This window comes from Pan troglodytes, chromosome 4 (assembly GCF_028858775.2).
Source record: "Pan troglodytes isolate AG18354 chromosome 4, NHGRI_mPanTro3-v2.0_pri, whole genome shotgun sequence".
In the NCBI taxonomy this organism is placed as follows: Eukaryota; Metazoa; Chordata; class Mammalia; order Primates; family Hominidae; genus Pan; species Pan troglodytes.
Window position 1 is genome coordinate 36,252,500 of NC_072402.2, and position 16,685 is coordinate 36,269,184.

Here is a 16,685-nt window from a genome sequence, read left to right on the forward strand (position 1 = left end):
CCAAAACAACAACAACAACAACAACCAGTAATAATGAGCATGGCTGGCTGAGCAGTCAGAACCTGAGGATAACATTTTCAAGGATTGAGAAAGTGAAACTAACATTCTCCACAAAGCAGCAAGTTACTTCTCCAGTTTCACCAAGACTCCATCTTGCCAGCAACTGCTGGAACTGCAATCAGGGCGGTAATGGCCTCCAAGGGCTCTAGTAAGGCAGTTACAGATCCAGTTCAGATTTTCTAGCTATTAAACAAGAGATTTTAGAATATATTCAGAAAGGAGGATATTATTTCTCAATTCAAGAAAATATCTGGGCGGGACACAGTGGCTCACACCTGTAATCCCAGCACTTTGGGAGGCCGAGACGGGCAGATCAACTGAGGTTAGGAGTTCAAGACCATCCTGGCCAACATGGCAAAACCCCGTCTCTACTGAAAAAGAAAATATAAAAATTGGCCAGTTGTAGTGGTGCATGCCTGTAGTCCCAGCTACTCAGGAGGCTGAGGCACGAGAATCGCTTGAACCTGGGAGGCGGAGGTTGCAGTGAGGCGAAATCATGCCACTGTACTCCAGCCTGGGTGACAGCGTGAGGCTCCACCTCAATAAAAAAGAAAAAAGACAACATCTGAATTCAAGTTTTGAAGTATTTTTTAAAAACTACAAGTATGATCAACACATTTACATTATAGAAGACAAGCACAATCATCTTGACATACATTCTAGATTTATCCACTTTGCACACATATTTTAGAAAGATTTTGAGGGATTCAACATAATATCTTAAAATGACCACTTAATTTTAGTAAAAATAGATTCCCAGCTTCTGTTAATTGACTATAACTATGGTCTGAGAGTGATTAGATTTTAAAGTGTGTGTGTGTGTGTGTGTGTGTAAAATTCTCACAGGAAAATCAATAGTAGTGCACTGCACTGAAGTGTAATGAGTTTTACTCTGCAGTTTGTCCTGCTCCAGAGATGCCAGGCCAGTAAGTTACATGGAGTAAGTTCACATAACACGACTGGCTTTATAGGCTCTAACCATTTATTTAACAAAATGGAAATTTCTAATATATAGCACTTTTCTACATTTAAAATTTTAGGGAGGAGAGACTCATGTTCTACAGTATACATTATTACAAAAGAGTTCATTATAAATTTAAATCAGCTGAAACAATTCCTTTAATGATTAGGATTCATCATCCTTTAGTGCAGCGAGGTGACATTTTGTGGAAAGCATCCATGGCTCTTCGTCAGAGATGTCTTACCAGCACAACCTTCCTTCACTCTGACCTGTCCATCAGAGGATTTCCTTTACCAGTAAAACAGATGGAAGTCCATTTTTCTCTTTTGGTTCCCAACTCAAGTGTAGATCTTTTAATTTAGGAAAGAACTCAAACTTATATAAACTAAAGAGTGGAGGTTGTTGTTTTCATTCTGTTTACTCACACACTGCTCTGTAAAGTCAAGGTTTTCTTGTTGATTTTGCTCACGTGCTGATTGCTACGCATGCAGCCATCATTAGTGCAAATGTGTGGGAGACTTTTTGAATAATGTATAGCACCCAAAGGAATGAACAGCAGACCCCCCCAAAATTTAAATCGCTGCTCTTGCAAATTCTGAAAGCCAAGGATCACTTGTGCCTTACAGAATCCGGGGGCTCTATCCCCAGGTGCAAAGTACATTTTCCAGGTTTCTCCAGGGCAAAGGCAGGGTGGACACCCTCATTAAACCTGTGCCTGACGATGAAGAGCAACTGCTCGCTCTCTGCGTTGATGAAGATAAGTCTCTGGTTGTTGTAGTCCAGCAGGATGCCCACTCTGGCTGGACGCTCAGTCACGTGAACATCACTCACAATACCACTGTAGAAAAATGTGTATCTGAAATGAAAGCGAATGGGAAACATAAAACTCTGGAAATCTCAAGGAATTTAAAAAGGAAAGTCACTTGGGAATAACCAATTCTTCAGTTATTAACTCCACTTCACAATAAGGAGTTGCAATAATGCTGTCCCAAATACTTTCACTAGATTTCTTCTAGATGCTAAAATGCAGAGCTTATCCCAACAGATGAGCATGTTTAATAATTTTGCTCCTCCTACATTAGGAGGCAGTCCCAGAATAGCCAACATATGCCTCCCTTATGATTTTTCTCCACATTCTAATTCTCTCCCAGCTGCCCACATGTTTTAACTACCGCATTCATGGCGTGTCATTCTTTTGAATAAAACTCCTTTGAGGCTGCCATGTATTTTTAAAAGTACCGTAAGCTTGCCTTCCATACAATGTATTAATTTTACAGTTTTAAAATTTTATAGGTAACTTACATAAAGGCCTTTATGAAGTTTAAGGAATATTTCATTATTTTGCCAACTTCATCCTTTGTTTCCACTCCCCCTTCCCCAAACCAACTCTCCTTTTCATTTTCTCAAGGTTTTCTGCAGCCTTGCCACCAGCGGGATTGCCTTTGATTCCTCTCTTTAATTCAGACAAATTCAACTCAACAACTATTCCTTGTGCATATCCATGTATCCAGCACTTTACTAGGCACTCTGGGGCATGTGAAGGACATGAAGTGCTGTCCTTGCCCTCTGGGATCCCATACTGTATGGAGCAGGAAGGAAAAACTGCCCACATCTGAAACTCGGACCACGGCTGGGAATGCCTCTCAGGGTGTAGATCTTCAAGTGTTTACGAGACACATTTAATGAAGCTGTTTTGGTTGTGAAGGGAAAGGTTCAAGGCCAGGCTGGAAAGGACAAACTGCTGACCAGAAAAGCTAAATTGCTCTATGTAAAAAAGTAACACAAGTTTGGGGTTTTCTCCTAGTAGTCTTAGAAACTGAGAATGGGGCCCTGAAAGTAGGGGAAGGAGTGGAATGAGAGATGGAAGAAGAGAGATGAGGGAAAGGTCTATGGATGTGTAGGCTGGAGGGGTGGGAGCACAGCAACACCAGGGCAGTTTGGACCTAAGAATCTGGGTAAGCGACGGGTCTGGCAGGGAGGGCTGAGGATCTTCAAGACTTGCAACAACTGTCTTAAGCCTCGGAAGCTCAAGTGCAAGTATTTAGGGGATGGCAAGTTGTCAACTTCATTGCAGAAAGAAGCTCACGTGGAAGGGCAGAGGTTCACGGTGGTGGGGAGATAAGTGACACTTTTGAGTTGATAAAGGACCTTTTCAATGCCTTGCTAATGAGAGAGATGCCAGAATACTATGATGTTCTGGAACCTGCAAGACAGACTAAACATTTCAGGTAGCAATGATGGGGACTGGCAGTGTGAGCTGGGCTCTTACAGAAGGCTTTGGGAGCACAGGGCTCACACTCAGCCAGAAAGGACAGGCAGGACTTGAATAGGTGAAAAAGAAGGAGAAAAATCCACACAGTAAGGGCAGCAGCAGTGATGGTAAGGTGGCTGAAGAAGTCCGTATGTGGCAGAGAACATCACCATTGGCCTGTTGGGTTTGGACAGGACATGGGGGTGACTTTTAGGATGTTATGTGGATAAGTAAGTCAGGGGCCAGGCTCTAGACTTGCCCTGTCTAATATAGTAGCCACTAGACATGTGTGGCCACTTCCATTAAAATTAAAGTTAATGGTGGAGAATGGGATAGAGATACTCAGATGTGGAGATAGTGTGGTGGCTTCTCCTTGACGATGAGATAGGAAGGTGCCAGCAGCCAAGAAGGAAAGGGTGACAGACAAGACCAGGAGGGCCATTTGAATAGGGCCTCATATTTCACAGAGGGCTTTATAAATTTGAATTTTTGACATTTCTTTCAGATATGGGCATATATAAAGTCATTGCCTTTGTCATTGCAATTGTGTCTGTTAAAAGAATTACTATGTGAAATGTAAGTCCTTAGAGTAAATTTTAATAACCCTGTTAACTGGCATTTCTTTATTTTTTATAATAGTATTTTGAGAGTTCCCAATTAGTAGAAGAGTCTTGGGTCTCTTTCAACTTCCAAGAGGCCCTAGTCCTGAGAGACAAGGGTGAAGGAGTTCTAGAGGGTCTCACTCCAGTGGTTCCTAGTACATATTTGTGCAATGAATAAATGGATGGTTGGTGAACAGTCCGACAGCAGAGAAGAACCAAAGGGCAAGTGCAAACCAAAGAGTTGGGAATAAGGAGGCATTAAGGTTGGAGAAAATGGGAGCTGTAGTGATCATTAGTATGTACAGGTTGTTAGCAAATTAACTATTTCTAGATTGGAAAATACCTGCATTTTTTATGTTTTGTGCAGCTTATATGAATCTATGTATTCTTACATTTGAATAAACATGAGACATATCACACTTTTCATATATATTTTATCAACATTGCATAGCTGAGAAAATGGCTACATATTAAATTAAAATAAAATATCCTAGTTTTTAAATTTTATTGATCCATAAGTAACATTGACATGTTTATTTAAATGTAAGAATGAATGCATAATACTAATTGTTGAATAAACGATATAAAATAATGACATCATTTATTATATATTAAAACATGCTCTTCTTATCTTTATCAGTAGACTATTAGCTTCATGAAGGTAAAACTCTTGGTCTGGGCTGAGTGTGGTGGCTCAGGCCTGTAATCCCAGCACTTTGGGAGGCCAAGGCAGGCAGATACCTTGAGGTCAGGAGTTAGAGACAGACTGGGTAACATGGTGAAAATCTGTTTCTACTAAAAATACAAAAGTTAGCTGGGGGTGGTGCCACGTGCCTATAGCTTTAGCTACTTAGAGGGGTTGATGTGGGAGGATTGCTTGAGCCCAGGAGATCAAGGCTGCATGGAGCCATGTTTGTACCACTGTATATACTGTCACACACACAGAAAAGAAACTCTTGATCTGTTTGGTACTCTGGTGTATCCCTAGTGCCTAAAAGATAACCTGGCACAGGACAGGTACTCAATAAACATTTGTCGAATGAAAAAAAAAAAAAATTAAAGTTAAACAAAATTTAAAATTCAGTTTTTCAGTCCTACCAGCCACACTTCTAGTGTTTAATAGCCACGTGTGGCACCATTTTTCTATTATTGCAGAAGGTCCTATTGCATAATGCTGGTCTGGAGGGTTCTGAATGCCTAAATGTGTCATTTCTCCTCCCCTGTTTGGAAGGTCCCCGGTCCCTACAGGCCCAGCGTTGGTCATTCCTTGAGCCAATCCCTACCTGGGAGGCCAAGTGGGGAAAGGTATTCCCTGAATCCTTGTCTCCACCAGTTCTGCAGGACACAGAACCTGACCGGCCCTGCTTCTGTCTCCATTTCTGGCCGAGCACACATTCCACTAACCTCAACTCTGGCCTGAAGCCAAGCCTGCCTGCGTGGGGCCTGACTCTCTGCCTGGCTGGCTTTGAACAGAGACCTGGCTGGTCTCTTCAAAAAATGATCCTCCAGAAGCCTGGCTCTAAACACTTGCACGATCTTGGAACTGCCTCCCCTCCTCCTGGTGGACTGAGGACCCTTACTCCCTTGAGTCCCACCTCTGGCCCACACTCAGCCCAGACCCCTTTGGACTCTGGTGGTAACTCCCCTCAGGACTCCTTGCCCCAGACTGGCCACATTCTTCCTGGCTGCCCCTCTTCACTGTGTCCTGCAGGTGGTCCCACCCAAGTTCTGAAACCACTGTAGATGTTTGTAGATTTTTGAGCAGAAAAGGCAGGGACATGATGAAAATGATGTTTTAGAAATATTTCCCAGTTGCGAGTGGGTAGAGACTAGAAGTGAGGGTGCAGGCTGGGTGGCTGCTGCTGAAACTGCAGAGGAGGTGCGGAAGCCTTGAGCTAGCATGGCAAGTTTAGGAATGGACAGGAAGGAAACCAGCAGACTCTCCTGAGATGATCTTCACGCCTCCTTCCCAATTGTGACATCTGAAAACCTAGATTCTGTGAGTAGAATCAAGAGTGATGTAGGTTGATTTAAAATCATTAAACCAGAAAAAGTAGAAGACAGGAGGGGCTGCCACAGGAGCGTTCTCAGAGTCCCAGAGGCCAGGGTGCCCCATGTGAAGCCCTCGAAGGATGACATGAGGGCCCTGAGACCCTACCTGTCAGTGCTGAGACCACACAAAGGGACACACTCTTTCTCCCAGAATCTATGGCACCCACTCCAAGCCTGAAAGAGCCAAAGGCCAAAGCTGTAGGTTGAACTGGTCAACAAAATACATAATTTTGTCTTCTAGAGCCTAGGAATTTGTTATTGGAGGTTAGCCCTTGGTGTGGGTTTTTTAAAGATTTGAGTGTGTACAGACATTTTCATGAAATTAATATGTAGTTTCAGCTCTGAATCTACTAACTGTAAACTGAGTTTGAGTGATTTCAAACTCTGGGTAGGGGCTGGGTCCTTATGCATTGCACAGCACTGAATATCAATTAATCATAATTGCTCTGACTTGACGAAACGTGACTTTAAGTAGTGCTTGGAGATGGTGTCCTTATGAACCATCTCAGAGAATCAAACTGTCAAGTAGGATGCAGGGAGAAATGTGCAGCCAGAGATATGCAAAATCCCAATCTGTGGGCCTTTTCTGGGAACTTGCAAGCATTGAAGGCTTCTTTTTAAAGGATTACATTTGAATAATGCCTCATATTTGTATGATACTTTACCGTTCCTAAGCTCTTCCCTATACCTGATTTCATGTGATCCTCACAGCCCCACAAGGTAGCAAGCCAGGCATTACTGTCCCCTGCTGAGCTAGATGATTTAAGATATGCTCAAAGGGTTAACCCACTTATGGCAAACAGCCAACAGGAGGCTAATTGAGGATGGAGCCAGACCTCAAACTGGATTCCTGGCTCCTAGTCCAGTGTTCTTTCTATTAAACCATACTGTGAGCATATTCAGATCATAATATACCTGCCTGATCGCTCTGAGACTAACACAGGCTAACGGCTTTTTCACATCAACCAACCAAACAATACAGGTAATATAGAACAGAGATTGGCAAACTTTTTCTGTAAAGGGACAGATGTAAATATCCTAGGATTTGACAGACATCTGTCACCTCTGCCATTGTAGTGTAATACAATACATAAACAAAAGAGCATGACTGTGTTTCTGCAAATTTATTTACACAGACAGGCAGCGGGTTCTATGTGGCCTATGGGCTATAGTTTGCCAACCCCCGATATCGACCAATGTGGAGGGAGGTGTTGGAGATCCACTTCTTCCTCACTCCTGTTGATTCCTTCTCTGTGGAGGGACTCCTTTTAGCATTACCCTTGTGGTCTCTCTCCATCCTGTGGTGAGTTCAGAAGGAAAAACTGTGATGCAAAACCCAGCTGCCCCTCCCTCTTCCCTATCTCTTACCCACTAGCTACCAGGGAGACATACATCCTTCTCTGCTTCTCCAGGCACCAACTCTGCCCTGCAGAGCAAGGAAGCTGACCTGGCCCAGGCTCTGGTTGGGTAAGTCTGCCTCATAATAGGGTTTAATATAAGAAACCCTCTTCAGGTATGATTAACACACTCTAAAATCAGCTTCCTCAGTAATCAGAGTCAGAGTTTCATCTCCATATACTTGACTCTTGTTTTCTCTCTTAGTTGGCTCAGAAGTTGAGCATGGAAGTGGGTGCTATTTATCAGGTCCCTCAGAGAGCCCTGCCTGGACACCCAAGCATAATATTTTGATGAAGAGGGGAGGGGAAGGGCTCGCTTACCTCTGTGGCTCAGAGCAGTGCATGTACCATGAGGTCTCCCCTTGTCCTAAGGCACCTGCCTGCACAGCCGAGCTGGAGCAGATGCCGAGTCGATATGCTGGGCAGTCTGTGACTGTGGTTTCCCAGTAATGCTGGCCACAGGAAGGCAGCTCCTCACCCAGCACTGACGGGATTCTGTGGGTGAAGTCAATCAGAGTATGCTCAGTGCAGGAATCGCCGGCCTGTATCTCATAAGCATAAACATTCACAAACTCACACAGTTTAGGCAGGATTCTGCCCTTGGAAACTGCTGGAATTTAACTAAAGATACTCTGTTCATTGTATCCCTAACCTTAGCCAGATCACCACAGAACTCTCCAAACTCTCAACAGGCATTTGACATATTGCCAGTCACATATATACAACATGCATGTTGTACACTGCAACTCTTAAAAGAGCTGGGAATCAGGAAATAACTAGAATAATGGTAGGACAAAAAGAAATGCTGCAGTCTCTGCCTTTAAGGTGACTTCTCTTCATAAATACAAGGGAAGCAGGTAGGAAACATAATTTGCATAGTTTTCTTCCAAAACTTGCAAAAAAAGAAATCTCCAAAACTTTAACCGTGAGTTCTATGCCTCCTGACCTTACTGGACACAGCCACCAAATGAGGTGCAGCTCTTAAACGACAAGGTAGCTAGTGCTGGCCAGTGCCAAGTGTGGAATTAACTGAGTATAATTAGCGGTCAACAGTCTGCAAGATTCTGGCCTCTTTGAACTGTAGTAGGTGCCCTTAAGAGGTTGGTTGAAGGTTTCTTTTTGTCTCACCTTAGCTATTTTTATAAGCACCTTAGTGAAATGAACCAAAAGCACTTTCAACTGCTGATGGGTGACCTTGTTTGCAAGAATTGCTCAATTTTGCTTGGAAATGGCTGAGACAGCAAGGAAGCATTTTTATTTTAAGCAGTGTTAATATTCAGTCAGCACTCTCTCCCTCTCCCCTTTAACAGATGAGAAAATGATTAATGCAAGGGAATGTATTTCACTTTTCATGTCTTTACTCAACCTCATTTCAGAGAGGTGGCTACTGACAAGCCCTCACTCTGGAGCAAGGCGCAGCTGTCTGATATTTATGACCTGATTTTCAGGTTAATAATAAATAAAATTCTATAAAACACATTACAGTTATCATCAGTTATTATCTGTGAACTCTTACCCTCCTCCAGTCTATTTATTTTCTTTTTGATGTTTTGAGGAATCCAAAAGACAGAAAAGCTCAATCTATTTCTTCAATCTATTTTTTCCCTGAATTCACTCATTTGTATATTTTTAGCACCTGCAATGTTCCAGGCCCCATGCTAGATTTGAGGGATTCAAAGATGCACAAGACAGGGCTGCTGCTTGAAGATGATGATGAGTAAGTGGCTGACAAATGACCCCACAAGTTATCTGTTCTTTTACACAGGTAAGATCAAAGGGTGCCAGGGTCCAGAGAAGCCTTGGCCAGAACTAGGAGCAGGTAACACCTGAGCTTGGCCACAGACAGGCAAGTAGCAATGTGACAGGGAAACAGTGAAAGTCACTGCTGGCTGGCTCAGTGCCTTCCTGGGAGCACCTGCCGGCCACCGACACCAGGGCACAGCAGCACCATCAGCAGCCTGTGTTTCCCGTGTGTTACGGTTTTCAAGAGTTTCACATACCTTCTCCCATTTTGCCATTTTGTTCTGCAAAATAACCCCCAGAGCTTGCAGGCAAATTGCAGGGCAGTTTCCTCCACCCTATTCTCCGCCTTTGCCTCTTCTTTTCTTTGATGCTTCCTTTTGCGGGAGCTACTACGGAAGCAAGATTCTGTGGCCAGAAACTAGGAACTCAATAAACTGTCCTTCTCTTCTATGCCTTTTTTTTTTTTTTTTTTTTTTTTGAGACAGAGTCTCACTCCCAGGCTGGAGTGCAATGGCACAATCTCAGCTCACTGCAACCTCCACCTCCAAGGTTCAAGTGATTCTCCTGCCTCAGCCTCCCGAGTAGCTGAGATTACAGGCGTGCACCACCACACCTGGCTAATTTTTGTATTTTTAGTAGAGATGGAGTTTCACCATGTTGGCCAGGCTGGTCTCAAACTCCTGAACTCAAATGATCTGCCTGCCTTGGCCTCCCAAAGTGCTGGGATTACAGGAGTGAGCCACTGTGCCCAGCCTCTTCTATGCCTTTTCAAGAGGGTTGATAAAATATCTGGTTTGCTATAGAAAAATAATAAAAGAATTACTGGTCCCTTTTTTTCCCCCACTGAACCAGAGATCATACCTTAAAATAGCCAATGTTTTAACCAAACCATCTGTGCTTATATTTCCAATAAAAATATTGACACTTGCTCCAAGTGATGAACTATCGCTCGGTAGGGAACCACAGCCGAACAGTGTGGATGTGCACACATTGATATTTGGGACCACATCCCGACATGTTCACTGCACCATGAATATGCTCAGCGGAGGCCTCCCTGAGGCGACACACCCTAAGATCCTACTGCTGGGCCATCAGCCCACTTGTGCTTTCTTCTTCTACTTACTCCGTCAGCCGTCTCCTCTCACCAAAGCTGATCACTGTCCCACTTGAGGAAATGTGTAGAGCAGGATGAGCTGTTTCTCTCAACAAGAGAAATCTGGTTCCTATTGCAGGTGAGAAAATAGTATTAAAACATTGCCACAAGGACCAGTGCTGTCCCTAGGCTAAGCCCCACATTTCAGACCCTAGACTCTTTCCCCTGACGTCAAAATCCCCCACGAAGTGTCTTCAGATCCACAGCTGAAAATTTCACTCATGATAAGGCCTTCGTGGATGCCGGTGGCTGGTTACCTCTACGTGGTGCCATAGGCACGTCCTCACGGTGTACCCTCTATTAGTGCTCATCTGCTGTGCAGTGTGCTCCTTGCACCAGCAGCATCTACATCACCTGGAAACTAGTTACAAATTCAGACTCTCGGACCCCACCGCAGCCCTCCTGACTTCAAATCTGTATTTTAACAAGATCCTCAGGAAATCTGTGTGCATATTAAAATTGGGGGATACAGTCCGGGTGAGGTGGCTCACGCCTGTAATCCCAGCACTTTGGGAGGCCAAGGTGGGCAGATCACAAGGTCAGGAGTTCGAGACCAGCCTGGCCAACATGGTGAAACCCCGTCTCTACTAAAAATACAAAAAATTAGCCAGGCATGGTGGTGCGCACCTGTAATCCCAGCTACTCAGGAGGCTGAGGCAGGAGAATAGCTTGAACCCAAGAGGCAGAGATTGCAGTGAGCCGAGATCGTGCCATTGCACTCCAGCCTGGGCAACAGAGCAAGACTCCATTTGAGAAAAAATAAATGGGGGATGCACCAGTATAACCTAAAGGAGAGACTCTAACAATGGAAGGACAGGCACCATATTGGGACTGTGGGGAGAACACTGCTGGGAAGACAGCCCTCGCATCTTCTCTTCATAAACATCAGGCTGGCCCTGACTATCTCACAAACGAGGCAAAAGCACAAGATGTTGCTGGGTAAGCCAATCGCTTGTTGCACCCACTCAACCTTGTGCCAGCTCTGTGTCTAGGATAAGATAATAAAATGGTCCTCTTTCCATTCCTCACTTCCTTTCACAAAAATTGCAGAGACAAACGTTTTTTGTTGGCATCATCTAGGTATTTTCCCAAAAATGTCATTGAATAGTTTTATCACTTCCTTGAATTACTCTTTTGGTCATTCGTTCAACAAACATTAACTATCACAAATTACGTGCCAGGCATCAAGAATAAACAGAACAAGGCTGGTAACTTGTTCACAGAGTTCAAAGAATATCCCCAACCTACCACACATACACACACCATATCCACAAATTATAACACATTGTGAGTCCGATAAAAATCATCTGGAGAGGCCAGGCATGGTGGCTCACACCTGTAATCCCAGCACTTTGGGAGGCTGAGGCGGGCAGATCACCTCAGGTCAGGACTTTGAGACCAGCCTGGCCAACATGGCAAAAACCCATCTCTACTAAAACAATCCAAAAATTAGCCAGCCATGGTGGACGTGCCTGTAATTCCAGCTACTTGAGAGGCTGAGGCATGAGAATCACTTGAACCTAGGAGGCAGAGGTTGCAGTGAGCCAAGATCATGCCACTTCACTCTAGCCTAGGCGACAGAGTGAGACTCTGTCTCAGAAAAAAAATCATCTAGAGAGATTTCTAAAAACATAAATGTTTGAGCCCATCTCCAGATCAATTAAATCAGGATCTTCAGGAGTGGAGGCAGGGAAACAGTATTTTTTAAGCACCCTGGCTGATTGCTAATAGGTAGCCAAGGTTGAGAACCTGTAAAGCAGAAAAACAAAAGAAATATCTTGACCTTTGACCAACCTTGGGTCCTCATGACAAAAACCTACCACTGACAGTAGGTTGGGAGTTTATAAAGTTGCCCTCTAGGATATCTTCTCTGAGGGGTGGAAGGGAAGAAATAGCTTGGAAATAGCTCACTGTGTGCAAAGGAGAAAGTACCTCTGGTGGAGATGAGAGCAGCTTCACTCTGTTCACTTGTCCCAAATGCATTGATGGCCCTCACATAGAAAAAGTAGTTATCATTGGGTTGGAGGTTAACTTTCAGCTGGAGTCCTTTGATTCCAGAGAAAGATCTAAATACAAGAGGAAAATAATAATTTTAAACATAATGCCACGTGCTAAATGATTCCTATTTCAATTTGGTAGTGAATGAACATCTTTTATTAGCAACAAATAACTTATTTTCTTCCCCTTTTATGACCACTGGATTAGCAAGCCAGGTCCTACAAAATGGCCATTGTCCACTAAGATTACTTTATCAAATAATTTCTATTATGGGCCTTCCAGAATGCTCTTTGCAACAGAACCAGACACTTTAAAAAATTCAGAAAACAGACTACTCTTGTGGTTAGTGAATCTCCAAGAATATATCATTTTCTTTATCAATTTTTGGCCAGAGGGCACTTTTGGATTACGATGATATTAAACCAATCTACGATGATTTTGTACATGATCATCATGCTAAAGCCACCAAAGTTAATAGAAACCAAAGATCTTTAAAGAAGATGAAATCTTTTAAAGCAAACTCGATCTTGGCAAGAAAAGAGAATTCTAATTGCAAAAAAAAAAAAAATTCTCAAAGTTGCTGTTCCTAAATTGCCTATTTAAATTAAAAGAAAAATGCTGATAGTGGTGTCTAATTGGCAGTGGGCTTGGCAAGTACACTGTTAACAGCCCCACCACTTAATACAAATGGACTTGCTGGATTTGAAGACGGAGCTCTCTGAATCTGCCAACAAGCTAGAATAGTTTTGTGCTTCTTTCCTATTCTCTTTAATCTGTTTGATATCATAGCCTAGAGCATGAATTAAGAAAAAAAAAAAAGCAAGCAAGGCTCTTTCTTTAAACTTCCATTTGGAGAGTCCTTAGAGTTACAAGTTAGATTCCTTGCTAATGAAAGTTCCTAACCTGGGTGCTGGAGAGCCAGAGTCCTGCTCCCAGGAGATATAATTGTCAATGAATACAATAGTACAATAGCCTTCATGTTCATTCTCAGAAGGGTAGGGTTTTTTGTTTGTCTTTGTTTTTTTTGTTATTAATGAATATACCACAAAAGCATCAGAATCCAAGAGTGGTCACTGTTCATCCACAGATGAATTTTTTTCCAGGTTATTTCTACTTTTGCTGACTTATTTCACTTCCTAATACCTGTCTTAGAGAATAACATGGAGAACCAGAAAAACGAAAAAATGTTCTTGGCCCAGAAAACAAACAAATTTCAAACTTCTTAAAAGCAAAACATTTGTACAGAATAACCACCCCACCCTGACCCCATGTCTAAAAGGACAAAACTCATGTTGTGCTCCTCAGAAGGCAGGGGTAAGGGGACACCCTGGACCTGCTTGTGTAACTGCTGTTTAGTGCCCATGTCTGGAAAAGGTCAGTGCAAACTCCTTGAATCATATTGGTTGTTATTTTAGAACTGATCACCTGACCAGGCCCTCAGGAGAGGACTGTCCTTAGATACACTCAGACTGGATCAATGACATTGAGTCCCACGTCCACTGACAACTAATTAGGCTTCAGTTAATTAAGGAAAAACCATGTCCTATGATTGAGAATGTAATTTCTGACTAATATCTAGAATATTATTCTGGGGTAGATGTATTGCTTATCTTATTGGAATTGATGACTGAAGAAATGTTTTAAATGAACATTAATTATAATTAGTAACAAAATTATTGTCTCACTAAGCATAGTCAGCCTGAACTGAATTTCAGACTTCATTTGCTCCCTAAATAAATATGTATTGATCACTTATCATGTGCCCAGGCCCTGTCTCTGCCTGTTATTCTGAGGGCTTGTTGAGGAGGCGGGGGTGGGAAGGGGAAAAGTGACAAGGATTGGTGGCGAAATTTTAGCTTTAGAGACAAAGACAACACACTGGCTTCATTTTATAACAACACAGTTGTTAAATAGCAAGGATACTGTTTTGTAGGTAAGTGTTTTCCCTTAAGATGATGAAGTCTGTCAAGGAGAAAATTCCACATATATAGTCAACTGCATGCTCTGTCTCATTGCTCATTTAAAGAATAAAGGTTTACATGGTACTGAAGTCAAAATATGGGATCCGTCCTGCTTTCAGTGCATGAAACAGGTCAGGCAGATTTGACAAATGTGCACAATGTCCTCATTGAATCTGTGGAATAAAAGCAGCAGGCACGCAAACAAAAGTAATACGAAATGTGGTGGTGTTTTATTGTATACAAGTTGCCATCTTACGCTCAAGCGCCAAGAACAAAGCAAAAAAGGTTAGAACAAATGGTTCGTTTTCTTGTCTACTTATTCTGACTCCACTCAGATGTTACCAAAGTCTTCATGTCAGCTGTCCCTGCTTTTTAGCCTAACGAAAACTTCAAAAATTCTGGAATTTGAGATCTAAAGAGTAGCACTCTTCCAGAGATTATGATTTTTTTAATTTTAGAAACAAAAATTTGCCATAATTGTAACTAAGTCCATATGACTTATAACAAGCATTGCATAGTTTGCAGTAGAATTCAAGTTCACAGAATACCCAAACTAAGGGGAGTGATCAGACAGCAAATGAGGCCACAATTGTTGGTACTTAGTTGTTGCTTAGGGATTTTATACCAGTAAATAACATGACTGATGTGACTATGATTGGAAGTCTACAGCCAATAATAAAATTTGAAAGACAATTAGAAATTTGACTCAAATGGTCTCATTTTGGGCCCTAAGCGTGGGATCCTCCCTACAAGTGCCATAGTGCAATGGAAAGAGATGGCTTTATGTGTGGAGGTCCCAGAGACGTGAGGGCAGTGAGCAGCGCAGCACCTAGAGCCTCTGAGCAGCAGCCATGAAGTCGATTGCTGGTGGATGATAAGCTCGAGTGGAGCTGAAACTTATCACAGAGCATTGTGCCCAGCAGGCTTCAGAAGCCTCTCAACCTGCTCATCTCACCCTTGGTAGCTCCACTGCTACAAAGCAGAGAGAAATGACTTAGAGGAGACTCACTGTCTCCTCAGAAGGCCTTGGGCTGCTCTGCGAATGAGAGATGGTCTCTTTCTCTGTTGTTTCAGAGGCAAATGAGTGGAAGTCCCCAGCAGCTGATGCTTGTGAGGACAGCCTCTCTAGCTTGGGCCCTTTTATTCTTGAGTTTTGGCAAGGAGCAACTGGAAAGTTTGCCACGACTAAGGTGCACAATGGGGTCAGAATCATTTTTGGTAGGAACTGAAAAAGATTTTTACGAAGTAAAAAATAATTGGGGTCATAATGGTTAAGGGGGATATTAAAAGCATTCCCATTAAGTCAGAGAGAAACATGAGGTTAAAAACACTGGGAGGTAGGAGGTAAAATTACTACCATTTGCAGATGATGGGACCATTTATCTAGAGAACCCAAGAAAATCAGTTGAAAAACTCTTACATAATAAGAGAATTCAGTAAGATGGCTAGATATAAAACTGATACAAGAAATCAAAAGCCTTTATACACAAATAACAACTAGATAGGAGATAAAATGAAAAATCTTATTTAGAATAGTGACAGACATAAAAATATATAAAGATATAAGATCTATATAAAGAACATTTTTTAAGATGCTACTGAGGGAAACAAAAAAAGACTTGAGTGAAGGGAAAGGCACATCAGTTCTTGGATAGGAAAATGCAACATCATAAAAATTTTAATTCTCCCTAAGTTAATCTATAAATTTAACATGATCTCTAAAAATAACAAATTGTCAGGAGCAGGCTGATGGAGGAGGCTACGCATCCTGATTCTAAAGATCATATCAAATACAAACTAGCAAATAGAAAAAAAAGTCAGGAAGCGGCAACCTAATCTACCAGGAATTCTAAATTATAAAGCTACAATAATAAAACCAGTATGGTCCTGGGGCATAAATAGATGGATCAATAGACAGATTATAAAGGTCAGGAATAGACCCAAACATATAGTCTCTTGAGTGTATAATAATGGAAGTATTTCAGATCAGAAGGGAAAATGATGGGTTTTCCTGATGGGACAACTAGATAGCCAAACAAAAAAAAAAAAAAAAAAAAAGGAGGATTTCCTACTTCACACAATCTACTGAGATAAATTCCAGATGATAAAATACCTAGTTTTTAAAAATGAAATTACTGTATTGGCTACTACAAAAAAACATGAGTGAATAAACATACACACACACACACACACACACACACACACACACACACAGAAAGAGAGAGGGGGGCAGGCGGCAGGGGGGCATTTTAAAATATGCTACCCAAGTTAAAAGCTATTTTCAAAAGAGATTGATAAATCCAACTCAATTATTATAAAAAATATGCACGGTAAAAAATTTTTAAAGATTTGAAACTTATATCTTAATAGGAAAGCTAACTTCCTTAAAAAAAAACAGAGCTTCTACAAATCAAAAAGAAAAAATACCACAATCCAAGAGAAAAAAAATTGCTAGGAAATGATCAGTTTATAGAAAAAGAAGTACTGTAGTGGCTCTGAACCATATG

At 42.0% G+C, this 16,685-nt stretch overlaps 1 protein-coding gene across 2 annotated transcripts in view; it reads right to left on the reverse strand.

Moving 5' to 3' along the window:
• Nucleotides 1–931: 931 nt before the first annotated feature.
• CMYA5 (cardiomyopathy associated 5) overlaps nucleotides 932–16,685 on the reverse strand; it is a 104,140-nt gene continuing 88,386 nt past the window's right edge. The window contains exons 10-13 of one of the 2 annotated variants that reach the window (XM_001137947.7): nucleotides 12,152–12,285; nucleotides 10,190–10,289; nucleotides 7,645–7,818; nucleotides 932–1,877 (exon numbers count right to left, since the gene is read on the reverse strand). In XM_001137947.7, coding sequence (XP_001137947.6) covers nucleotides 1,631–1,877; nucleotides 7,645–7,818; nucleotides 10,190–10,289; nucleotides 12,152–12,285 — 655 coding nt within the window. In that variant the 3' untranslated portion in view covers nucleotides 932–1,630. Of the gene's footprint in view, nucleotides 1,878–7,644; nucleotides 7,819–10,189; nucleotides 10,290–12,151; nucleotides 12,286–16,685 lie in introns of those variants that run through there. The other variant, XR_010157201.1, reaches the window with a different exon arrangement.